General features: G+C 44.5%; 1 protein-coding gene across 1 annotated transcript in view; it reads left to right on the top strand.

Annotated features, from left to right (window-relative positions):
- Positions 1–27,569, top strand: part of LOC135556741 (anoctamin-5-like) — an 88,028-nt gene that overhangs the window by 50,595 nt on the left and 9,864 nt on the right. Inside the window, exons 5-18 of the mRNA XM_064990153.1 lie at positions 1,232–1,354; positions 3,825–3,986; positions 4,347–4,466; positions 5,698–5,813; positions 8,844–8,978; positions 10,806–10,911; positions 11,467–11,527; positions 12,046–12,197; positions 17,992–18,066; positions 18,951–19,179; positions 19,761–19,936; positions 21,316–21,413; positions 22,209–22,339; positions 25,902–26,107. Coding sequence (XP_064846225.1) covers positions 1,232–1,354; positions 3,825–3,986; positions 4,347–4,466; positions 5,698–5,813; positions 8,844–8,978; positions 10,806–10,911; positions 11,467–11,527; positions 12,046–12,197; positions 17,992–18,066; positions 18,951–19,179; positions 19,761–19,936; positions 21,316–21,413; positions 22,209–22,339; positions 25,902–26,107 — 1,890 coding nt within the window. The remainder of the gene's footprint in view (positions 1–1,231; positions 1,355–3,824; positions 3,987–4,346; positions 4,467–5,697; positions 5,814–8,843; positions 8,979–10,805; positions 10,912–11,466; positions 11,528–12,045; positions 12,198–17,991; positions 18,067–18,950; positions 19,180–19,760; positions 19,937–21,315; positions 21,414–22,208; positions 22,340–25,901; positions 26,108–27,569) is intronic.

The following is a 27,569-nucleotide window of genomic DNA, read 5'->3' as shown; positions in this document are numbered from 1 at the left end:
TTTCTCCATCTTCACATCTCACCATCTCCCCATCCCACCATCTCTTGATCTCTGCATCCTACAATCTCTCCAAATCTCTCCATCTCCACATCTCACCATGTCACCATCCTACCATCTCTCCAAATCTCCATATCTCTCTGTCTCCATGTCTCCATCACACCATCTCTCCATTTCATCATCTCCACATCTCTCCATTCATCTCTCCATTTCATCATCTCCACATCTCTCCATTCATCTCTCCATTTCATCATCTCCACATCTCTCCATTCATCTCTCCATTTCATCATCTCCACATCTCTCCATTCATCTCTCCATTTCATCATCTCCACATCTCTCCATTCATCTCTCCATTTCATCATCTCCACATCTCTCCATTCATCTCTCCATTCATCTCTCCATTTCATCATCTCCACATCTCTCCATTCATCTCTCCATTTCATCATCTCCACATCTCTCCATTCATCTCTCCATTTCATCATCTCCACATCTCTCCATTCATCTCTCCATTCATCTCTCCATTTCATCATCTCCACATCTCTCCATTCATCTCTCCATTCATCTCTCCATTTCATCATCTCCACATCTCTCCATTCATCTCTCCATTTCATCATCTCCACATCTCTCCATTCATCTCTCCATTTCATCATCTCCACATCTCTCCATTCATCTCTCCATTCATCTCTCCATTTCATCATCTCCACATCTCTCCATTTCATCATCTCCACATCTCTCCATTCATCTCTCCATTTCATCATCTCCACATCTCTCCATTCATCTCTCCATTCATCTCTCCATTTCATCATCTCCACATCTCTCCATTTCATCATCTCCACATCTCTCCATTCATCTCTCCATTCATCTCTCCATTTCATCATCTCCACATCTCTCCATTTCATCATCTCCACATCTCTCCATTCATCTCTCCATTCATCTCTCCATTTCATCATCTCCACATCTCTCCATTCATCTCTCCATTTCATCATCTCCACATCTCTCCATTCATCTCTCCATTCATCTCTCCATTTCATCATCTCCACATCTCTCCATTCATCTCTCCATTTCATCATCTCCACATCTCTCCATTCATCTCTCCATTTCATCATCTCCACATCTCTCCATTCATCTCTCCATTCATCTCTCCATTTCATCATCTCCACATCTCTCCATTCATCTCTCCATTTCATCATCTCCACATCTCTCCATTCATCTCTCCATTCATCTCTCCATTCAGGAGTCAGATGATGGTAAGACATACTATGTGAAGATCCACACTCCATGGGATGTGCTAGCCACCTATGCCGATGTCCTCAAGATCAAGGTTCCCTTCAAGGCCAACGACATCCCCGCCCACAAGGTACAGTAGGCAGCCGGGTGTCCTAGTGGTTAGAGAGGCGAGCCAGCAACCAGACGGTTCCCGGTTCTAATCGCAAAACTGAAAGAAAAAATCTCGTCAGGACAAATTTCCGTAGACTGTAGGGAAGATCTGTTTGTGCTCTTGCTAACTCCATTGCTTTCATTGTCAAGCCAAACACAATTGGCCGTCACGCTTCAGTAGGAATGTAAAACTAGTACTCAGGCTAGGAATGTAAAACTAGTACTCAGGCTAGGAATGTAAAACTGGTACTCAGGCTAAGAATGTAAAACTAGTACTCAGGCTAGGAATGTAAAATTAGTACTCAGGCTAGGAATGTAAAACTAGTACTCAGGAATGTAAAACTAGTACTCAGGAATGTAAAACTAGTACTCAGGCTAGGAATATAAAACTAGTACTCAGGCTAGGAATGTAAAACTAGTACTCAGGCTAGGAATGTAAAACTAGTACTCAGGCTAGGAATGTAAAACTAGTACTCAGGCTAGGAATGTAAAACTAGTACTCAGGCTAGGAATGTAAAACTAGTACTCAGGCTAGGAATGTAAAACTAGTACTCAGGCTAGGAATGTAAAACTAGTACTCAGGCTAGGAATGTAAAACTAGTACTCGGGCTAGAATGAATGTAAAACTAGTACTCAGGCTAGGAATGTAAAACTAGTACTCAGGCTAGGAATGTAAAACTAGTACTCAGGCTAGGAATGTAAAACTAACTCAGGCTAGGAATGTAAAACTAGTACTCAGGCTAGGAATGTAAAACTAGTACTCAGGCTAGGAATGTAAAACTAGTACTCTAGGAAGGCTAGGAATGTAAAACTAGTACTCAGGAATGTAAAACTAGTACTCAGGCTAGGAATATAAAACTAGTACTCAGGCTAGGAATGTAAAACTAGTACTCAGGCTAGGAATGTAAAACTAGTACTCAGGCTAGGAATGTAAAACTAGTACTCAGGCTAGGAATGTAAAACTAGTACTCGGGCTAGGAATGTAAAACTAGTACTCAGGCTAGGAATGTAAAACTAGTACTCGGGCTAGGAATGTAAAACTAGTACTCAGGCTAGGAATGTAAAACTAGTACTCAGGCTAGGAATGTAAAACTAGTACTCAGGCTAGGAATGTAAAACTAGTACTCAGGCTAGGAATGTAAAACTAGTACTCAGGCTAGGAATGTAAAACTAGTACTCAGGCTAGGAATGTAAAACTAGTACTCAGGCTAGGAATGTAAAACTAGTACTCAGGCTAGGAATGTAAAACTAGTACTCAGGCTAGGAATGTAAAACTAGTACTCAGGCTAGGAATGTAAAACTAGTACTCAGGCTAGGAATGTAAAACTAGTACTCAGGCTAGGAATGTAAAACTAGTACTCAGGCTAGGAATGTAAAACTAGTACTCAGGCTAGGAATGTAAAACTAGTACTCAGGCTAGGAATGTAAAACTAGTACTCAGGCTAGGAATGTAAAACTAGTACTCGGGCTAGGAATGTAAAACTAGTACTCGGGCTAGGAATGTAAAACTAGTACTCGGGTTAGGAATGTAAAACTAGTACTCGGGCTAGGAATATAAAACTAGTACTCAGGCTAGGAATGTAAAACTGGTACTCAGGCTAGGAATGTAAAACTGGTACTCAGGCTAGGAATGTAAAACTAGTACTCAGGCTAGGAATGTAAAACTAGTACTCAGGCTAGGACGGTAAAACTAGTACTCAGGCTAGGAATGTAAAACTAGTACTCAGGCTAGGAATGTAAAACTAGTACTCAGGCTAGGAATGTAAAACTAGTACTCAGGAATGTAAAACTAGTACTCAGGAATGTAAAACTAGTACTCAGGCTAGGAATATAAAACTAGTACTCAGGCTAGGAATGTAAAACTAGTACTCAGGCTAGGAATGTAAAACTAGTACTCAGGCTAGGAATGTAAAACTAGTACTCAGGCTAGGAATGTAAAACTAGTACTCAGGAATGTAAAACTAGTACTCAGGCTAGGAATGTAAAACTAGTACTCAGGAATATAAAACTAGTACTCAGGAATGTAAAACTAGTACTCAGGCTAGGAATGTAAAACTAGTACTCAGGAATATAAAACTAGTACTCAGGAATATAAAACTAGTACTCAGGATAAGAATGTAAAACTAGTACTCAGGCTAGGAATGTAAAACTAGTACTCAGGCTAGGAATGTAAAACTAGTACTCAGGCTAGGAATGTAAAACTAGTACTCAGGAATGTAAAACTAGTACTCAGGCTAGGAATGTAAAACTAGTACTCAGGAATATAAAACTAGTACTCAGGAATGTAAAACTAGTACTCAGGCTAGGAATGTAAAACTAGTACTCAGGAATATAAAACTAGTACTCAGGAATATAAAACTAGTACTCAGGATAAGAATGTAAAACTAGTACTCGGGTTAGGAATGTAAAATGATAAAGATTCCCATTCTTAAAGTCTCCTCTTCCACCAGGACATTCCCATGAACTGGCTGTTCACTCCCTTCCGTCTACCGAACCACATTATGAATCCTGAACCAGACTACTTCACCTCTCCCTTCAACAAGGAAAAGATTGACTTCTTCCTTATCGATGACAAGGAGACCTTCTTCCCTCCCTCTGTCCGCAACAGGATAGTAAGTACTGCACCGTCATTAAGGATTATTATAGGAGAATCAAGTGAACCGTCGTAACACTTATTTCTTATCAGAGTTCTAAATGTAGCCATTCAAGGTAATCCTGTAAATATAGTGGCTTCTAAAATGAATTAATATAATTCCTAAATGCACTAAATGACCTTTCACCTCTCCTCCTCCAGGTGTACTAAATTACCTTTCACCTCTCCTCCTCCTACAGGTGTACTAAATGACCTTTCACCTCTCCTCCTCCAGGTGTACTAAATGACCTTTCACCTCTCCTCCTCCAGGTGTACTAAATGACCTTTCACCTCTCCTCCTACGGGTGTACTAAATGACCTTTCACCTCTCCTCCTCCAGGTGTACTATATCCTGGCCCGCTGTGCGTACTACAAGGAGGACAGTGATGACAAGAACAAGAAGGGCATCAAGCGCCTGCTCAACAACGGGACCTACGGGGCTGCCTTCCCACTACATGACGTAAGAAGCTACTGTATAACAGTGGCCTTTCTCCTGGCGGCTAAAACAGCGCTGCCCTCTGGGCTCTTGTTGGGCCTAATGGTATGCACATGTGCCATTGAGTATCTGTGAAGTCGTTAAAGGCCTAGTGTGTGTGAGGTATAAATGACTTTAAAGGTAGTTTTCGGCGAGCCAATGCGCAGAGACATAAAGATGAGTGACTCTATAAATGACATGTATCCAGTAGGACCATGACTCTAATGACATGTATCCAGTAGGACCATGACTATAAATGACATGTATCCAGTAGGACCATGACTCTAATGACATGTATCCAGTAGGACCATGACTCTAATGACATGTATCCAGTAGGACCATGATTCTAATGACATCTATCCAGTAGCACCATGACTCTAATGACATGTATCCAGTAGCACCATGACTCTATAAATGACATGTATCCAGTAGGACCATGACTCTATAAATGACATCTATCCAGTAGGACCATGACTCTAATGAAATGTATCCAGTAGGACCATGACTCTATAAATTACGTGTATCCCCAGTAGCACCATGACTCTAATGACATGTATCCAGTAGGACCATGACTCTAATGACATGTATCCAGTAGCACCATGACTCTATAAATGACATGTATCCAGTAGGACCATGACTCTATAAATGATATGTATCCCCAGTAGCACCATGACTCAAATGACATGAAACCAGTAGGACCATGACTCTATAAATTACATGTATCCAGTAGCACCATGACTCTATACATGACATGTATCCAGTAGGACCATGGCTCTAATGACATGTATCCAGTAGGACCATGACTCTATAAATGACATGTATCCAGTAGGACCATGACTAATGACATCTATCCAGTAGGACCATGACTCTAATGACATCTATCCAGTAGGACCATGACTCTAATGACATATATCCAGTAGGACCATGACTCTAATGACATGTATCCAGTAGAACCATGCCTCTAATGACATGTATCCAGTAGGACCATGACTCTATAAATGACATGTATCCAGTAGGACCATGACTCTATAAATAACATGTATCCAGCAGGACCATGACTCTAATGACATGTATCCAGTAGGACCATGACTCTAATGACATGTATCCAGTAGGACCATGACTCTAATGACATGTATCCAGTAGGACCATGACTCTAATGACATGTATCCAGTAGGACCATGACTCTAATGACATCTTTCTCTCTGTATGTCTACAGTCTCGGTACTGGAAGGCATCCAGAGACCCCAACAGTGAGAGTGAGAGATTCAGCCTCTACAAACACTGGGCCCGGTTCTTCAGTTTCTTCAAAGAGCAGCCTCTCAATTTGATACGGTGAGAGCACAACATAACACGACACAACATGACACAACACGGCACAACACGGCACAACATGAAACAACATGACATAACACCACACGGCACGACACGGCACGACACTACACGGCACGACACAACACGACACAACACGGCACAACACGGCACAACACGACACAACACGACACCGCACGGCACGGCACGGCACGACACGACACGACACAACACGACACAACACGACACAGCACGACACAACACGACACAACACGACACAGCATGACATGACATGACAAGACACAATACAACATAACACAACACAACACGACACGACATGACACAACACGGCACGACACAACATGACACAACACGACACAACACAACATAACACAACACGACATGACACAACACGGCACGACACAACACAACATAACACAACACGACATGACACAACACGACACAACACAACATAACACAACACGACATGACACAACACGGCACGACACAACACAACATAACACAACACGACACGACACAACACAACATAACACAACACGACATGACACAACACGGCACGACACAACATAACACAACACGACATGACACAACACAACATAACACAACATAACACAACACGACATGACACAACACGGCACGACACAACACAACATAACACAACACGACATGACACGACACAACACAACATAACACAACACGACATGACACAACACGGCACGACACAACACAACATAACACAACACGACATGACACAACACGGCACGACACAACATAACACAACACGACATGACACAACACAACATAACACAACATAACACAACACGACATGACACAACACGGCACGACACAACACAACATAACACAACACGACATGACACGACACAACACAACATAACACAACACGACATGACACAACACGGCACGACACAACACAACATAACACAACACGACATGACACAACACGACACAACACAACACGACAAGACACAATACAACACTCCACACACAGAGAAGTGTACAAAGCGCTCCCTCGCCCTCCATTTGGCAAATCTGACCATCACTCTATCCTCCTGATTCCTGCTTACAAGCGAAAATTGAAGCAGGAAGCACCATTGACTCGGTCTATAAAAAAAGTGGTCAGATGAAGCAGATGCAAAACTACAGGACTGTTTTGCAGCACAGACTGGAATATGTTCTGGGATTCTTCTGATGTCATTGAGGAGTACACCACATCAGTCACTGGCTTCATCAATAAGTGCATCGATGACCTAGACCCCACAGTGACAATATGTACTGTACATACCCCAACCAGAAGCCATGGATTACAGGCAACATCTGCACTGAGCTAAATGGTAGAGCTGATTCTTTTGTCGTGACTTTACTTTCATTACGGGGCGGCAGGGTAGCCTAGTGGTTAGAGCGTTGGACTAGTAATTGAAAGGTTGCAAGTTCAAATCCCCGAGCTGACAAGGTACAAATCTGTCGTTCTGCCCCTGAACAGGCAGTTAACCCACTGTTCCTAGGCCGTCATTGAAAATAAGAATTTGTTCTTAACTGACTTGCCTAGTAAAATAAAGGTAAAAATAAATAATAATCTGATGACTGTTATTTATTGAATCAACTAAATATGTTTAATTGTTACCTGATTAAACTAATCATGTAACAACTAACTCATAACGAATTTGGGGCACCACGAGAGCGGTTGTTTAAATTGTTACCATCTCCCGATTTTAAACTATAAGGGTCTTTACATATCCCATCCATAAAACAGTCAACGTATTAATCATTACCTCTTATCATATCATCATTCTGAATAGTCGTAACCTTCCTGGATCTGCAGAATAAACACAAAAAGGTCCCTAGCGGACTAACACAACGTATTACGGCTAATCAGCCATACCAGTGAATGTCCGAGAGTTTGGAGATCACGTTTATAAATTGCTTGACTGGGCTGATGATACAGTGGGATTGCGCAAGTCAGATGGAACAGAGTAAATGGGCATTTTAACATCATAGATTTTAGCGTGTGGTAACTTGTGGAATAGACACCGGCTGGAATGTGGCTTTAACCAATCGGCATTCAGGATTAGACCCACCCGTTGTATAATCCAACATACAATGAACCCCCTACACACAGTGACAGACCTTACAGTATATTTCCAGAGATCTTTGATTGCTGTAAACTCTGCAAGCTGAATTCATCTTTAAAAGTAAACTGCAGTGCCCAGGTCGTTAATTGTAACTGTGTCTGCCCATTATTTTTAGACACTAGATAGACCTGACCTGGAGTTCACAACCTGCTTGGTGTTGTTTGATTGGTTGTGTTTCCCATAACAGGAAGTATTACGGGGAGGAGATGTTTGATTGGTTGTGTTGTATTTCTCATAACAGGAAGTATTACGGGGAGAAGATGTTTGATTTGTTGTGTTGTATTTCTCATAACAGGAAGTATTACGGGGAGAAGATGTTTGATTGGTTGTGTTGTATTTCTCATAACAGGAAGTATTACGGGGAGAAGATGTTTGATTTGTTGTGTTGTATTTCTCATAACAGGAAGTATTACGGGGAGAAGATGTTTGATTGGTTGTGTTGTATTTCTCATAACAGGAAGTATTACGGGGAGAAGATGTTTGATTGGTTGTGTTGTATTTCTCATAACAGGAAGTATTACGGGGAGAAGATGTTTGATTGGTTGTGTTGTATTTCTCATAACAGGAAGTATTACGGGGAGAAGATGTTTGATTGGTTGTGTTGTATTTCTCATAACAGGAAGTATTACGGGGAGAAGATGTTTGATTGGTTGTGTTGTATTTCTCATAACAGGAAGTATTACGGGAGAAGATGTTTGATTGGTTGTGTTGTATTTCTCATAACAGGAAGTATTACGGGGAGAAGATGTTTGATTGGTTGTGTTGTATTTCTCATAACAGGAAGTATTACGGGGAGAAGATGTTTGATTGGTTGTGTTGTATTTCTCATAACAGGAAGTATTACGGGGAGAAGATGTTTGATTGGTTGTATTCCCCATAACAGGAAGTATTACGGGGAGAAGATTGGGATCTACTTTGCCTGGCTGGGTTTCTACACTGAGATGCTGTTCTTCGCTGCGGTAGTCGGCCTGATCTGTTTTCTCTATGGATTGTTCACCTTCGATGACAACGTCTGGAGGTGAGGGCCCCTGAATCCCAATTCAACCCCTAGCCACTAGCCCCTTACATTTGTGTAGTGTAGCCCCTAGATCTTATCCCCCTTGTGTGAGCCCCTAGCTCCTATCCCCTAGGCGCTCTTGTTGATCTGAGAGGATTGTTGGTGTAAGCAGTATCTAGTGTAACTATTATACATTTTTATGTTGTCCGTGGATGTCAGATTGATACATTCAATGATTGGGACTCTAGCTAAGGTGGCTGAGAATGGAGCTCATATGTTTTGATACAGTTAGACCTACACTACCGTTCAAAAGTTTTAAAACACCTACCTCATTCAAGGGTTTTTCTTGATTTTTTTATATTTTCTACATTTGTAGAATAATAGTGAAGACATCAGAACTATGAAATAACACATATGGGATCATGTGGTAACCAAAAAAAGTGTTAAACAAATCAAAATATATTTTATATTTGAGATTCTTCAAATAGCCATCCTTTACCTTGATGACAGCTTTACACACTCTTGGCATTCTCTCAACCAGCTTCCAGAGGCAGTCACCTGACCAATGACCAAGTCATTGTTTTACAAGTCACAAGTAAGTCTCAAGTCGTAGCACTCAAGTCCCAAAGTCAAGACAGGCAAGTCCGGGTCAAGTCTCAAGTCAAGACCGTCAAGTATCAAGTCAAGTCTCAAGTCCTAAACTCTTGAGTTTCGAGTCCTAAACAAGTCATGTGCTCTTCACCATTTCATATTTTTAACAAGAGTAATAGTTAGTATATTACATTTACGCAAATCATGAATGCTTTTAAAAATATCTATATATTTATTACTTTCCAAATAAACGTTATATTTCCATGGAAATACACATGCGGAGATCATCTGTTCACCTACTCTGCGTCTCACAAAGGTTGGAACCAAAACTCTCAAATTTGGACTCATCAGACCGAAGGACACATTTCCACCGGTCTAATGTCCATTGCTCATGTTTCTTGGCCCAAGCAAGTCTCTCTTCTTATTATTGGTGTCCTTCAGTAGTAGTTTCTTTGCAGCTATTCGACTATGAAGACATGATTCACGCAGTCTCCTCTGAACAGTTTAGGTTGAGATGTCTGTTACTTGAACTATGTGAAGCATTTATTTGGGCTGCAATTTCTGAGGCTTGTAATTCTAATGAACTTATCATCTGCAGCAGAGGTAACTCTGGGTCTTCCATTCCTGTGGCGGTTCTCATGAGAGCCAGTGTCATCATATCGCTTGATGATTTTTGTGACTGCACTTGTAGAAACTTTTGAAATGTTCCGTATTGACTGACCTTCATGTCTTAAAGTAATGATGGACTGTTGTTTCTCTTTGCTTATTTGTGCTGTTCTTTCCATAATATGGACTTGGTCTTTTACCAAATAGGGCTATGTTCTGTACACCCCCCCCCCACCCCCCCACCTTGTCACAACACAACTGATCACCAGGAAAGAAATTCCACAAGGCACACCTGTTAATTGAAATACATTCCAGGTGACTACTTCATGAAGCTGGTTGTGAGAATTCCAAGTGTGCAAAGTTGTCATCAAGGCAAAGAGTGGCTATTTGAAGAATCTCAAATATTAAATATATTTTGATTTGTTTCACACTTTTTGGGTTACTACATGATTCCACATGTGTTATTTCATAGTTGTGATGTCTTCACTATTATTCTACAATGTAGAAAATAATAAAACATTTAAAAATGTTTTGATCGAGTCAGTGTTGTAAAATCTTTTGAGCGGTAAATCATGACATCATGACGCTATCATTTAGATTGCTTTGAAATCTCTTTCTTATGTCCTTCTCCATCGTTCTTCGTTGTTTCAGTAAAGAAATCTGCAGTGAGGAGATTGGAGGCAACATTATCATGTGTCCGCTGTGTGATAAGACGTGTGGCTACTGGAAGCTCAACTCAACGTGTAACTCGTCCTGGGTAAGAAGCACACCCAGGCTTTGCACTGTGAAGATATAAAGATAGTTATTGTTTTAGGGCTCCCGAGTGGCGCAGCGGTTTAATGCACTGCATCTCTGGTTCGAATCCTGGCTGCTTCTACATCTGCATTGCTTGCTGTTTGGGGTTTTAGGCTGGTTTTCTGTATAGCACTTCTGTATAGCACTGCATCAGCTGATGTAAAAATGGTTTTATAAATACATTTGATTGATTGGTTGATTGATGGATTGGTTGATTGATTGATATAACAACTGGCCGTGATTGGGAGTTCCATAGGGCTGCGCACAATTAGCCCAGCGTTGTCTGGGTTTGACCGGGGGGAGGCCGTCATTGTAAAAAAAAAATTGTTCTTAACTGACTGGTCTAGTTAAATAAAGGTTAAATGTAAAAAATAATAATAATGAAATAATAAAAAAATGCAAATGTGTTCAATTTGTAGACACATCTCTAAGGACGATTTAAACATCATCCTCGTGTTTTCTTCTTTTAAGACACGTTATTAAGTCTATGAACTGACTCTGGTTTTTCTTCTTTCAGCAATCGCATATGTTTGACAATGTGGGCACAGTTTTCTTTGCCATATTCATGGGGATTTGGGGTAAGTGACAGTACTGTAACTGTGCATTTAGTGCCCCCTAGTGGCAGCTGCCAATAGCTACAACTGGAAATCAGACATTCTCTTGGAGTACTGTGGTATTTTATAACAGCGGAGCCTCTCTCGCCTGGAGTCAGGACCTGTTTACAGTGACATGTTTTACATTTTAGTCACTTACAACAGCCGATTAGGGTTAAGTGCCTTGCTCAAGGGCACATCGGCATATTTTTTTCCACCTAGTCGGCTCGGGGATTTGAACCGGCGACCTTTCGCCAAACATACGACACGGAGAGTGTACCTAGCCTACAGCCTCACCTGTATGAATGCTCTGTCATGTGGGTGAATTCCTACTGAATATAGAGGACTCTGAAGGGAGGAGTGATATCTAACACAATGCTAAACTATTGCTAGTTTTTTTTTTATATAGTTATATAGTTTTTTTTATATAGTTCTACAAAAGCCTTTCCACAGAGTCTCTCCTTTTGGCCTGAACTCTTTCTCCTCACCCTGTCCTTCTGCAGTGACTCTGTTCCTGGAGTTCTGGAAGCGTCGGCAGGCCCGGCTGGAGTACGAGTGGGACCTGGTGGACTTTGAGGAAGAGCAGCAGCAGCTTCAACTACGACCAGAGTACGAGATCAAGTGTACCAGCCGCAGACTCAACCGCGTTACACAGGTGCTTGTGTTACCATCACTTACCTGCATCATAACACTGGGTTAGGGGTTAGGGATTAGGGTTTAGCGTGGGGTTAGGTTTAGGCATTAGGGTTTAGCGTGGGGTTGGGGTTACGAGATCAAGTGTACCAGCCGCAGACTCAACCGCGTTACACAGGTGCTTGTGTTACCATCACTTAGCTGCATCATAACACTGGGTTAGGGGTTAGGGTGTAGGGATTAGGGTTTAGCGTGGGGTTGGGGTTACGAGATCAAGTGTACCAGCCGCAGACTCAACCGCGTTACACAGGTGCTTGTGTTACCATCACTTACCTGCATCATAACACTGGGTTATGGTGTAGGGGTTAGGGTTTACCGTGGGGTTAGGTTTAGGCATTAGGGTTTAGCGTGGGGTTGGGGTTACGAGACCAAGTGTACCAGATGCAGACTCAACCGCGTTACACAGGTGCTTGTGTTACCATCACTTACCTGCATCATAACACTGGGTTAGGGGTTAGGGTGTAGGGATTAGGGTTTAGCGTGGGGTTGGGGTTACGAGATCAAGTGTACCAGCCGCATTACACAGGTGCTTGTGTTACCATCACTTACCTGCATCATAACACGGGGTTAGGGGTTAGGGTGTAGGGATTAGGGTTTAGCGTGGGGTTGGGGTTACGAGATCAAGTGTACCAGCCGCAGACTCAACCGCGTTACACAGGTGCTTGTGTTACCATCACTTACCTGCATCATAACACTGGGTTATGGTGTAGGGGTTAGGGTTTACCGTGGGGTTAGGTTTAGGCATTAGGGTTTAGCGTGGGGTTGGGGTTACGAGACCAAGTGTACCAGATGCAGACTCAACCGCGTTACACAGGTGCTTGTGTTACCATCACTTACCTGCATCATAACACTGGGTTAGGGGTTAGGGTGTAGGGGTTAAGGGTGTAGGGGTTAAGGGTGTAGGGGTTAGGGTGGGGTTAGGTGTAGGCATTAGGGTTAGGGGTTAGGTTTAGGCATTAGGGTTAGGGGTTAAGGGTGTAGGCATTAGGGTTAGGGGTTAGGTTTAGGCATTAGGGTTAGGGGTTAGGTTTAGGCATTAGGGTTAGGGGTTAAGGGTGTAGGGGTTAGGGTTTAGCGTGGGGTTAGGTTTAGGCATTAGGGTTAGGGGTTAGGTTTAGGCATTAGGGTTAAGGGTGTAGGGGTTAGGGTTTAGCGTGTGGTTAGGTTTAGGCATTAGGGTTAGGGGTTAGGTTTAGGCATTAGGGTTAGGGGTTAAGGGTGTAGGGGTTAGGGTTTAGCGTGGGGTTAGGTTTAGGCATTAGGGTTAGGGGTTAGGTTTAGGCATTAGGGTTAAGGGTGTAGGGGTTAGGGTTTAGCGTGGGGTTAGGTTTAAGGGTTAGGATTTAGCGTTGGGTTGGGGCTAGGGTTAGGTTTATGGGTTAGGGTTTAGCGTGGGGTTGGGGTTAGGGTTAGGTTTAAGGGTTAGGGTTTAGCGTGGGGTTGGGGTTAGGGTTAGGTTTAAGGGTTAGGGTTTAGCGTGAGGTTGGGGTTAGGTTTAAGGGTTAGGATTTAGTGGGGTTGGGGTTAGGGTTAGGTTTATGGGTTAGGGTTTAGCGTGGGTTTGGTGTTAGGTTTAAGGGTTAGGGTTTAGCGTGGGGTTGGGGTTAGGTTTAAGGGTTAGGGTTTAGCGTGGGGTTGGGGTTAGGGTTAGTTTTAAGGGTTAGGGTTTAGCTTGGGGTTAGGGTTAGGTTTAAGGGTTAGGGTTTAGCGTGGGGTTGGGGTTAGGTTTAAGGGTTAGGGTTTAGCGTGGGGTTGGGGTTAGGGTTTAGCGTAGGGTTAAGGGGTTAGGGTTTATGGTTTAGGGGTTGGGGCTCGTGTTACCATACACAGGGGCTTGTGTTACCATATTGTTTCTGTGCATTACATTGTTGAATGCTTTACAAATAACACAGTGTGATTATTGCACTACAGTATATATTCTAGATACATATGTTTATGTCTGGATTTGGCCACAAACAACATTGCTGATGAAGCTTAGTTGTTCATCAAATTGAGTAACGTAGAGCCTTAAACGAACTGTTAAAAGACAAGTAGGACATGGATAAAGAGGGGAGTTACTTCACCCTCCATCCACATCTTCACCTTCCACATCTTCACCCTCCACATCTTCACCCTCCACACCTTTACCCTCCACATCTTCACCCTCCACATCTTCACCTTCCACATCTTCACCCTCCACACCTTTACCCTCCACATCTTCACCCTCCACATCTTCACCCTCCACACCTTTACCCTCCATGTCTTCACCCTCCATCCATATTTTCACCCTCCACATCCTCACCCTCCACATCTTCACCCTCCACATCCTTAACTTCCACATCTTCACCCTCCATATCCTTACCTTCCACATCCTCACCCTCCACATCTTCACCCTCCACATCTTCACCTTCCTCAACCTCCACATCTTCACCATCCACATTTTCACTCTTCACCTCCTCATCCTGCACATCTGCTCCCTCCACATCTTCATCCTCCACGTCCTCATCTTCACCATTTTCAGCCTCCCCATTTTCATCCTCCACAACTTCATTTTCAACATCCTCACCATCCTCACCCTCCACATCTTTATCCTCCACATCTTCACCCTCAACATCCTCACCATCTTCATCCTCCACATCTTCACCCTCAACATCCTCACCATCTTCATCCTCCACATTCTCACCCTCCACATCTTCACCCTCCACATCCTCACCCTCCACATCCTCACCCTCCACATCCTCACCCTCCACACCTTTACCCTCCACATCTTCACCCTCCACATCTTCACCCTCCACATCTTCACCCTCCATATCCTCACCCTCCACACCTTTACCCTCCACATCTTCACCCTCCACATCTTCATCCTCTACATCCTCACATCTTCAACCTCCATGTCATCATCCTCCACATTTTCATCCTCTACATCCTCCACATCTTTACCCTCCATATCCACATCCTCACCCTCCACATCTTCACCCTACACATTTTCATCCTCCACATCTTCACCCTACACATCTTCATCCTCTACATCCTCACATCTTCATCCTCCACATCCTCATCCTCCACATCCTCACCATCCTCACCCTCCACATCTTCTCCCTCCACATCTTCACCCTACACATCTTCATCCTACACATCCTCACATCTTCATCCTCCACGTCCTTATCATCCACATCCTCACCCTCCACATCTTCACCCTCCACATCTTCATCCTCTACATCCTCCACATCTTCTCCCTCCACATCCTCATCCTCTACATCCTCACCATCCTCAACCTCCACATCCTCACCCTCACCATCCTCACCCTCCACATCTTCACACCCCATGTCTTCTCCCTCCACATCCCCACCCTCCACATCTTCACCCTCCATGTCTTCTCCCTCCACATCCTCACACTCCACATCCTCATCCTCCACATCCTCACCCTCACCATCCTCACCCTCACCATCCTCACCCTCCACATCTTCTCCTTCCACATCCTCACCCTCCACATCCTCACCCTCCATACCTTTACCCTACTCCACCTCACCCTCCACATCTTCACCCTCCACATCATCACCCTCCACATCCTCATCCTCCACATCTTCACCCTCCACATCATCACCCTCCACATCATCACCCTCCACATCACCACCCTCCACATCATCACCCCTCTACATCCTCATCCTCCACATCCTCACCCTCCACACCTTTACCCTTCTCCACCTCACCCTCCACATCTTCCATATCTTCCCCCTCCAAATTTTCACTCTTCACCTCCTCACCCTCCACTTCTTCTCCCTCCACCTCTTCACCCTCCACATCTTCACCTTCCACATCTCCACCCTCCACATCTTCACCCTCCACACCATCATCCTCCTCGTCCTCCACATCATCATCCTCCACATCATCCCCCTCCACATCATCATCCTCCACATCTTCACCATTTTCACCCTCCACATTTTCACCATCTTCACCCTCCACATCTTCACCCTCCACATCCTCACCATCCTCACCCTCCACATCTTCTCCCTCCACATCTTCACCCTACACATCTTCATCCTACACATCCTCACATCTTCATCCTCCACGTCCTTATCATCCACATCCTCACCCTCCACATCTTCACCCTCCACATCTTCATCCTCTACATCCTCCACATCTTCTCCCTCCACATCCTCATCCTCTACATCCTCACCATCCTCAACCTCCACATCCTCACCCTCACCATCCTCACCCTCCACATCTTCACACCCCATGTCTTCTCCCTCCACATCCCCACCCTCCACATCTTCACCCTCCATGTCTTCTCCCTCCACATCCTCACACTCCACATCCTCATCCTCCACATCCTCACCCTCACCATCCTCACCCTCACCATCCTCACCCTCCACATCTTCTCCTTCCACATCCTCACCCTCCACATCCTCACCCTCCATACCTTTACCCTACTCCACCTCACCCTCCACATCTTCACCCTCCACATCATCACCCTCCACATCCTCATCCTCCATATCTTCACCCTCCACATCATCACCCTCCACATCATCACCCTCCACATCACCACCCTCCACATCATCACCCCTCTACATCCTCATCCTCCACATCCTCACCCTCCACACCTTTACCCTTCTCCACCTCACCCTCCACATCTTCCATATCTTCCCCCTCCAAATTTTCACTCTTCACCTCCTCACCCTCCACTTCTTCTCCCTCCACCTCTTCACCCTCCACATCTTCACCTTCCACATCTCCACCCTCCACATCTTCACCCTCCACACCATCATCCTCCTCGTCCTCCACATCATCATCCTCCACATCATCCCCCTCCACATCATCATCCTCCACATCTTCACCATTTTCACCCTCCACATTTTCACCATCTTCACCCTCCACATCTTCACCCTCCACATCCTCACTATCCTCATCCTCCACATCTTCACCATCCTCACCCCCCACATTCTCACCCTCCACATATTCACCCTCCACATCATCACCCTCCACATCATCCCCCTCCACATCTTCACCCTACACATCTTCACCATTTTCAGCCTCCACATTTTCACCCTCCACATCTTCACCCTCCACATCTTCACCCTCCGCATCCTCACCTTCCACCTCCTCACCCCACCGGTCTGTAAATGTACTATAGGAGGAAGAGTGGGTCCTTGACAGGACGGCAGCTGATCTAGTGGGCAAAGTGCTCCTGTGTTGGGCCACCGTGGTGTTGTGGGTAAGACTGGCACAGAGGGAAGAGGAATGCCGGTTTGTTGTGATGTGGAGAGATGGTTTGGCAGGCCTGGCTTGTGTTGACTTACTCACGTCTGGATGGAAGATGTCTGAAGCTGACTGCAGCGTTTTACCTGGTAACCATGGAAACCTTGCTGTTCCAAAAGCTAAAACAGAGTTGTGGTTGTGTTTAATAGCCTGGTGGTCCAGATCTGGTTCTGCTGTAAGAAGCAAAGGCCATGGCGATGGTCACGACAATGACCAGAACCATAGACGTTGACTATCTCTGGGACCTGGCTAATGAATGCATGGATTCACCAGGAAAGGGCTACAGTGAGTCAGTGAACTGGTCTGGGGTCAGGTCCGAAGTATGACACAGGGTTTGGGGTTCCATTCCTTTAAAATTAATTTCCCCATATGAGGAAAAACTGGAATCTGAATTTCATTTTCCTGATTGAAATGGAATTGAACCCAACTCTGGTATGACATGTCTTCACCAGTAGCCGAATGGTAACCATGGTGACTGACTGTGCATGTTGTCCCTGCTTTGCTTGGTTACGGTGTTGTAGGAGATGGAACCATACTTTCCCGCAAAATCCCAGTGTGCTCGTACATTCCTGTCTGGAGCCACCGTCATATTCTGGGTGAGCATTTATTAATGATAGTCTACTCTGTATCTCCCTCCTCCCTCATCTCTCTTCTCCCTTGTTCTCATCTTCCTCCTCCCTTGTTCTCATCTTTCTCCTCCCTTGTTCTCATCTTCATCCTCCCTTGTTCTCATCTCTCTTCTCCCTTGTTCTCATCTTCCTCCTCCCTTGTTCTCATCTCTCTCCTCCCTTGTTCTCATCTTCCTCCTTCCTAATCCACTCCCTTGTTCTTAGCCCCTCCTTCCTCATCTACCTCCTCCCTTGTTCTCAGCTCCCTTCTCTCTCTCCTCTTCTAGTTTCTCCTCCCTCTTGTCCTCCTTTTCTTGTTATTTCCCTCCTGTCTCCTCCTCTTCCTCTCCTCTGTCTCCTCTTCCTCCCTCCCTCTTCCCCTCTCCCCCCTCCTGTCTCCTCTTCCTCTCCTCACCTTCCTCTTCATCAGTGTCTTCTTCATATGATCATCATCACTCCTTATCCTCACCAACAAATCTTCCATATTTCTCAGAACATTATAGAAAATGTTTGGAAATAGTATTGAGAGATACTTTTACAATATTTGTGGATCCAAAACTGTGTGCTGAATGTGCATGATTTTTTCTAAGCATGTGCACCATACTTTGGTGGGTTTTTTTTATATGGCATTGTTTTTACTCTTTACTATTTAATTCTTTGTTGATGTGGTGGTGATTTGTCAGTGTCTGTGTGTGAAACCTTCTCTAATACGTGTAAAATGCACTGTCTGGTTTTTGGCCTCATTTCCAATTTTCAAATTCAGTCAATTCAGTTTCATTTCAATTTCACATAACTTCCTGAATTGTATCTGTCCCTTTATGTACTCTCTCACGCCTATGCCCTCTCTTCACCAATCCCCTCCTCTGCCTCAGATCTCACTGATCATAGCGTGTATCATCGGGGTGATAGCCTACCGTTTGGCGGTGTACGCTGCGTTCGCTAGCATCATGAAGGACAGCCCCACCAATAACATCCACATGGTGGGCTCCATCATCACCCCACAGCTCGCCACCTCCGTCACCGCTTCCTGCATCAACTTCGTCATCATCATGATCCTCAACGTGATGTATGAGAGAGTGGCCATCTGGATCACTGACATGGGTAAGATAGAGAGTGGCCATCTGGATCACTGGCATGGGTAAGATAGAGAGTAGCCATCTGGATCACTGGCATGGGTAAGATAGAGAGTAGCCATCTGGATCACTGACATGGGTAAGATAGAGAGTGGCCATCTGGATCACTGACATGGGTAAGATAGAGAGTGGCCATCTGGATCACTGACATGGGTAAGATAGTGGCCATCTGGATCACTGACATGGGTAAGATAGTGGCCATCTGGATCACTGACATGGGTAAGATAGAGAGTGGCCATCTGGATCACTGACATGGGTAAGATACTGGTAAGATGTAGGCGTGGGGTAACAAGAGGGGGGGGGTAACAAGAGGGGGAGGGGTAACAAGAGGGGCAGAGAATGATTGTTGTTTTAAGTCAGCTTACAAACAGAAAAAGACGATACCAAAATTGTGTTTGCATCCTGACCACGAAAATACGAACGACGTCGTTAAAAAAAAAAGACGATTGCAGCCCTGCTTTAGTGAGTCGAATGCTGATTTACGTTAGACGGATCAATTCCTTATTGTAGCCTCTCCTCGTTGTGAGTGTTGCTTTTTTTTTTCCTCAGAGATCCCCAAAACACACCTTGAGTACGAGAACAAGCTGACAGTGAAGATGTTTCTGTTCCAGTTCGTCAACTACTACTCTTCCTGTTTCTACGTGGCCTTCTTCAAGGGGAAGTTCGTCGGTCGTCCCGGAGACTACATCTATATGTTCGGCTGGAGCAAGCTGAGGAACGAGGAGGTAGAGTACCTAGTGTAGGGTACCTAGTGTAGGGTACCTAGTGTAGGATACCTAGTGTAGAGTAGCTAGTGTAGAGTAGCTAGTGTAGAGTACCTAGTGTAGAGTACCTATTGTAGGGTACCTAGTGTAGGATACCTAGTGTAGAGTACCTAGTGTAGGATACCTAGTGTAGGATACCTAGTGTAGAGTACCTAGTGTAGGGTACCTAGTGTAGGATACCTAGTGTAGGATACCTAGTGTAGAGTACCTAGTGTAGGGTACCTAGTGTAGGGTACCTAGTGTAGAGTACCTAGTGTAGGATACCTAGTGTAGAGTACCTAGTGTAGGGTACCTAGTGTAGGGTACCTAGTGTAGGATACCTAGTGTAGAGTACCTAGTGTAGGGTACCTAGTGTAGAGTACCTAGTGTAGGGTACCTAGTGTAGGGTACCTAGTGTAGGGTACCTAGTGTAGAGTAGCTAGTGTAGGGTACCTAGTGTAGGGTACCTAGTGTAGGGTACCTAGTGTAGGATACCTAGTGTAGGATACCTAGTGTAGGGTACCTAGTGTAGGGTACCTAGTGTAGGATACCTAGTGTAGGGTACCTAGTGTAGGGTACCTAGTGTAGAGTACCTAGTGTAGAGTACTTAGTGTAGGGTAGCTAGTAGAGTATCTAGTGTAGAGTACTTAGTGTAGGGTACCTAGTAGAGTACCTAGTGTAGAGTACCTAGTGTAGAGTGCCTAGTGTACAGTACCTAGTAGAGTACCTAGTGTAGAGTACCTAGTGTAGAGTGCCTAGTGTACAGTACCTAGTAGAGTACCTAGTAGAGTACCTAGTGTAGGGTACCTAGTGTAGGGTACCTAGTGTAGGGTACCTAGTGTAGAGTACCTAGTGTAGGGTACCTAGTGTAGGGTACCTAGTGTAGAGTACCTAGTGTAGAGTGCCTAGTGTAGAGTACCTAGTGTAGAGTACCTAGTGTAGAGTACCTAGTGTAGGATACCTAGTGTAGGATACCTAGTGTAGGGTACCTAGTGTAGTGTACCTAGTGTAGAGTACCTAGTAGAGTACCTAGTGTAGAGTACCTAGTGTAGAGTACCTAGTGTAGAGTACCTAGTGTACAGTACCTAGTAGAGTACCTAGTGTAGAGTACCTAGTGTCTACTAACGAGATTACAACCTGTTTAAGACGCCCAATTCACAAGAAGGTCAAAACGTCGTATTTTGGTTGTTATCGAGTCCTGGTTACAACCAGATAGACATATTTTTCCTGATTGCAAAAAATAAATAAAACGTTAGTTAAAATGTCCTCATACAACCAGTACAACTTGACCATGCAACCAGTATTACCCGCTGGGAGGAAGATGAAAACCTGGACTTGACCACACGTCTGTCCTTCCTCAGTGTGACCCTGGGGGCTGTCTCATTGAGCTGACCACTCAGCTGGTCATCGTGATGGCAGGCAAACAGGTGTGGGGTAACATCCAGGAAGCTCTGGTTCCGTAAGTGTTCATTCTGACATTGTCACCATACCTAAGGTCTGTAAACATGTCGTCTTGGGGCCAATACCTAACTTAAGTTGTGTTTTTACTCTGACTTACCTTTGGACTTTAGGGTAAATCACGTATTGATGTTAATAATGAAAGATTTGCTGATCTAGGATCAGTTTAGCCTTTTAGATCATAATGAGGAATAGATTATATGGAGAAGGGGGACCTGATCCCAGATCAGCACTGTTACTGAGAAACCTTTATAGGCCTCCCGGGTGGCGCAGTGGTTAAGGGCGCTGTACTGCAGCGCCAGCTGTGCCATCAGAGACTCTGGGTTCGCGCCCAGGCTCTGTCGTAACCGGCCGTGACCGGGAGGTCCGTTGGGCGATGCACAATTGGCCTAGCATCGTCCGGGTTAGGGAGGGTCTGGCCGGTAGGGATATCCTTGTCTCACCGCACACCAGCGACTCCTGTAGCAGGCCGGGGGCGCAGTGCGCACTAACCACATTGGTGTGGCTGGCTTCCAGGTTGGATTGTGTTAAGAAGCAGTGCGGCTTGGTTGGGTTGTGTATTGGAGGATGTATGACTTTCAACCTTTGTCTCTCCTGAGCCCGTATTGGATAACACAAAATTGGGGAGAAAAAGGGGTAAAATAAAATAATAATAATAAAAGATTTGGGGTAAAACTTGAATCTCGCATGCAGATGTCAATTTAGGATTCTGCCCCCCCTCCCTTTTTTGTTTTCTATACATTCTAGCCACAAATGTGAAGAGCAGTACCTCTGACCACTGTGTTGATACTTCCAGGTGGCTGCTGAACTGGTGGGGGAGCCGTAAAGCCCGTAGCCACCCTGAGAGCCTGTACAGCCGCTGGGAGCAGGACCATGACCTGCAGAACTTTAGCCATCTGGGTCTTTTCTATGAGTACCTGGAGATGGGTGAGTAATGCAGCCAGGGACACACATACAGTGTATTCGGGAAGGTATTCGTAACCTTTGACTTGTTCCACATATTGTTACTTTACAGCCTTATTCTAACATGTATAAAAGTATACATTTTTTTCTCCTAAATCTACTCTCATTACCCCATAATGACAAAGCAAAAAACTTTTTTTTGTATTTCTTATGTTTACACATTTATAAAAACATTTTCCAAAAAAAACTGAAATATCTTATTTAATAAGTATTCAGACCCTTTGCTATGAGATTCGAAATTGAGCTCAGGTGCATCCTGTTTCCATTGATCGTCCTTGAGATGTTTCTACAACTTGATTGGAGTCCACCTGTGGTAAATTCAATTGATTGGACATGATTTGGAAAGGCACACACCTGTCTATATAAGATCCCACAGTTGACAGTGCATGTCAGAGCAAAGAACCAAGGCAAGGCAGGAATCGTCTGTAGAGCGCCGAGGCGGGATTGTGTCGAGGCACAGATCTGGGGAAGGGTACCAAAAAAATGTCTGCAACATTGCAGGTCCCAAAGAACACAGTGGCCTCCATCATACATGGAAGATGTTTGGAACCACCAAGACTCTTCCTAGAGCTGGCCGCCCGGCCAAACTAAACAATCGGGGGAGAAGGGCCTTGGTCAGGGAGGTGACAAAGAACCCAATGGTCACTCTGACAGAGCTCCAGAGTTCCTCTGTGGAGATTGGAGAACCTTCCAGAAGGGCAACCATCTCTGTCAGAGGTTGTTGTCCTCGTACCACACGGCCAGGTCTCTGACCTGCTCCCTATAGGCTGTCTCATTGTGATCAGGCCTACCACTGTTGTGTCATCAGCAATCTTAATGATGGTGTTAGAGTCGAGCCTTGCCTTGCCGTGCAGTCATGAGTGAACAGGGAGTACAGGAGGGGACTGAGCACACACCCCTGAGGGGCCCCCGTGTTGAGGATCAGCGTGGCGGATGTGTTGTTACCCACCATTACCACCTGGGGGCGGCCCGTCAGGAAGTCCAGAATCCAGTTGCAGAGGGAGGTGTTTAGTCCCAGGGTCCTTAGCTTAGTGATGAGCTTTGAGGGCACTATGGTGTTGAACGCTGAGCTGTAGTCAATGAATAGCATTCTCACATACATTACCGTTTGGGGTCACATATAAATGTCCTTGTTTTTGAAAGAAAAGCAACTTTTTTGTCCATTAAAATAACATCATATTGAACAAGAATAGACTGACGAGTTTCAAAAGAAAGTTAATTGTTTCTGGCCATTTTGAGCCTGTAATCGAACCCACAAATACTGATGCTCCAGATACTCAACTACTCTAAAGAAGGCCAGTTTTATTGCTTCTTTAATCAGATCAACAGTTTTCAGCTGTGCTAACATAATTCCAAAAGGGTTTTCTAATGATCAATTAGCCTTTTTAAAATGATAAACTTGGATTAGCTAACACAACGTGCCATTGGAACACAGGAGTGATGGTTGCTGATAATGGACCTCTGTACGCCTATGTAGATATTCCATTTAAATAATCAGCCGTTTCCAGCTACAATAGTCATTTACAACATTAACAATGTCTACACTGTATTTCTGATCCATTTGATGTTAATTTTAATGGACAAAAAGATATGTGCTTTTCTTTCAAAAACAAGGACACTTCTAAGTGACATCAAACGTTTGAACGGTGGTTTTGGTGTTTCTTCTGTCCAGGTGTGAAAGAACAGTGTGGAGTGATATACAGATTACATCATCTGTGGATCTGTTGGTGCGGTGTGCAAATTGGAGTGGGTTTCTGGGATAATGGTGTTTATGTTAGCCATGACCAGCCTTTCAAAGCACTTCATGGCTACAGAAGTGAGTGTTAAGGGTCGCTAGTCATTTAGGCAGGTTACCTTCGTATTCTTGGCAACAGGGACTATGGTGGTCTAGTTTGAAACATGTTGGTATTACAGACTCAGTCAGACAGGGAGAGCGTTTTCCTGTTTGCTTATGGTGTATACAGCTCATTGAGTGCGGTTTAGACCGCGGTCTGTGGTGGTATGTAGACGGTTACAAAAAATACAGATGACAACTCCCTAGGTAGATAGTGTGGTCTACAGCTTATCATGAGATACTCTACCTCAGGCGGGCAAAACCTTGAGACTTCCTTAGATATCGTGCACCAGCTGTTGTTTACATATATGCATAGGCCCCCGCCCCGTGTCTTACCAGAGGCTGCTGTTCCATCCTGCCGATAGAGTGTATAACCTGCCAGCTGTATGTTCTTAATGTCGTAGTTCAGCCACGACTCGGTGAAACATAAGATATTACAGTTTTTAACGTCCCATTGGTAGGATATACGTGCTTTCAGTTCGTCCCATTTATTTTCCAGCGATTGAACGTTGGCTAACAGGACGAAAGGCAAGGGCAGATTAGCCACTCATCACCTGATCCTCACAAGGCATCCTGATCTCTTTCCGCGAAACCTACGTTTCCTTTTCCAGCGAATCACGGGGATCTGGGCCTGATCGGGTGTCTGTAGAATATCCCTCGCGTCCGACTCATTGAAGAAGAGCTCCTCGTCCAATTTGAGGTGAATAATCCCAGTTCTGATGTCCAGAAACTCTTTTTGGTCATAAGAGACGGTTGCAGCAACATTATGTACAAAACAAGTTACGAACAACGCGAAAAAACAAACAAAATAGCATGATTGGTTAAGAGCCGTTAAGACAGCAGCCGTCCCCTCCGGCCCCATCTCCAGTCCAAGTGTCACGTCTGGAGGAAAGCTGGTACAATCCCTACGGTGAAGCATGGTGGTGGCAGCAGCATCATGCTGTGGGGGTCGAAGTAAAGATGAATGGAGTACAGAGAGATCCTTGATGAAAACTTGCTCAGGACCTCAGACTTGGGTAGAGGTTAACCTTCCAACAGGACACCAACCTTAAGCACACAGCCAAAAAACTATTGAATCCATTTTAGAATAAGGCTGTAACATAACAAAATGTGGAAAAAGTCAAGGGGTCTGAAATCTTTCCGAATGCACTGTAGGCGCATCCTCAATTAGTCTTTCATTGATTCCTCATATCTTCTCTCTTCACCTCCTTATTAAAATGTTTTGGAGGAGGTGATCTGAGTGAGGGACGTTGTATCTTCTCCCTTTGCGTTTTGAAAACTGTAGTGGGTGCAAGAAATCGAGGAAAGATGAATTGAGAAATAGCCTTACCCTCTAATAAAATATAGAAACATGAATTGAGAAACAACCTTACCCTCTAATAAAATATAAAAACATGAATTGAGAAACAGCCTTACCCTCTAATAAAATATAGAAACATGAATTGAGAAACAGCCTTACCCTCTAATAAAATATAAAAACATGAATTGAGAAACAGCCTTACCCTCTAATAAAATATAGAAACATGAATTGAGAAACAGCGTTACCCTCAAATAAAATATAGAAACATGAATTGAGAAACAGCCATACCTTCTAAAGAAATCTAATACTCATTGCAAGATATCCTGCTCTCCTTCAGAGGACACCCGTGTCCCTGCATCTCACCATCATATCTCCTCCCCTGTCCAACACAGTGATCCAGTTTGGTTTCATCACTCTGTTCGTGGCCTCCTTCCCTCTGGCCCCCCTGCTGGCGCTGTTGAACAACATTATAGAAGTTAGAGTGGACGCCTGGAAGTTCACCACCCAGTTCCGCCGGCCCGTGGCGGCCAAAGCCCACAGCATCGGAGCCTGGCAGGAAATACTGAACGGAGTTGCCGTTTTCTCAGTCGTCACCAACGTGAGTGTGGCTGTCCTAAAGTACAGTAGAGTACAGAAGAGTAGAGTACAGTAGAGTAGAGTAGAGTAAAATAGAGTGTAGAGTATAGAGTAGAGTGTAGGAGAGTACACTAGAGTACAGTAGAGTAGAGTACAGTAGAGTGTGGAGTAGAGTAAAATAGAGTGTAGAGTATAGAGTAGAGTGTAGGAGAGTACACTAGAGTACAGTAGAGTACAGTACAGTAGGTAGAGTACAGTAGAGTACAGTACAGTGTAGAGTAGGTAGAGTACAGTAGAGAGTAGAGTAGGTAGAGTACAGTAGAGTAGAGTACAGTAGAGAGTAGAGTAGGTAGAGTACAGTAGAGTAGAGTACAGTAGAGTAGAGTACAGTAGAGTAGAGTACAGTAGAGAGTAGAGTAGGTAGAGTACAGTAGAGAGTAGAGTAGGTAGAGTAGAGTACAGTGTAGAGTACAGTAGAGAGTAGAGTAGGTAGAGTACAGTGTAGAGCACAGTAGAGTAGAGTACAGTAGAGAGTAGAGTAGGTAGAGTACAGTGTAGAGTACAGTAGAGTAAAGTACAGTAGAGAGTAGAGTAGGTAGAGTACAGTGTAGAGTACAGTACAGTAGAGAGTAGAGTAGGTAGAGTACAGTAGAGTAGAGTAGGTACAGTAGAGAGTAGAGTAGGTAGAGTACAGTAGAGTACAGTAGAGTACAGTAGAGTAGAGTACAGTAGAGAGTAGAGTACAGTAGAGAGTAGAGTAGGTAGAGTACAGTGTAGAGTACAGTACAGTAGAGAGTAGAGTAGGTAGAGTAGAGTAGGTACAGTAGAGAGTAGAGTAGGTAGAGTACAGTAGAGTAGAGTAGGTAGAGTACAGTAGAGTAGAGAGTAGAGTACAGTAGAGAGTAGAGTAGGTAGAGTACAGTAGAGAGTAGAGTAGGTAGAGTACAGTGTAGAGTACAGTAGAGAGTAGAGTACAGTAGAGAGTAGAGTACAGTAGAGAGTAGAGTAGGTACAGTAGAGAGTAGAGTAGGTAGAGTACAGTAGAGTACAGTAGAGTAGAGTACAGTAGAGAGTAGAGTACAGTAGAGAGTAGAGTAGGTAGAGTACAGTGTAGAGTACAGTACAGTAGAGAGTAGAGTAGGTAGAGTACAGTAGAGTAGAGTAGGTACAGTAGAGAGTAGAGTAGGTAGAGTACAGTAGAGAGTAGAGTAGGTAGAGTACAATAGGTGGAATACAGTACAGTAGAGTACAGTAGAGAGCACTAGGCTACCTGCTGCTCTAACCACTAGGCTACCTGCCGCCCTAACCACTAGACTACCTGCCGCTCTAACCACTAGGCTACCTGCCGCCCTAACCACTAGGCTACCTGCCGCTCTAACCACTAGGCTACCTGCCGCTCTAACCACTAGACTACCTGCCGCCCTAACCACTAGGCTACCTGCCGCCCTAACCACTAGGCTACCTGCCGCCCTAACCACTAGGCT

Source organism: Oncorhynchus masou, chromosome 15 (assembly GCF_036934945.1).
Source record: "Oncorhynchus masou masou isolate Uvic2021 chromosome 15, UVic_Omas_1.1, whole genome shotgun sequence".
Classification (NCBI taxonomy): domain Eukaryota; kingdom Metazoa; phylum Chordata; class Actinopteri; order Salmoniformes; family Salmonidae; genus Oncorhynchus; species Oncorhynchus masou.
Note: the sequence above shows the minus strand (reverse complement) of the source record. Positions and strands in the feature narration are given on the sequence as shown.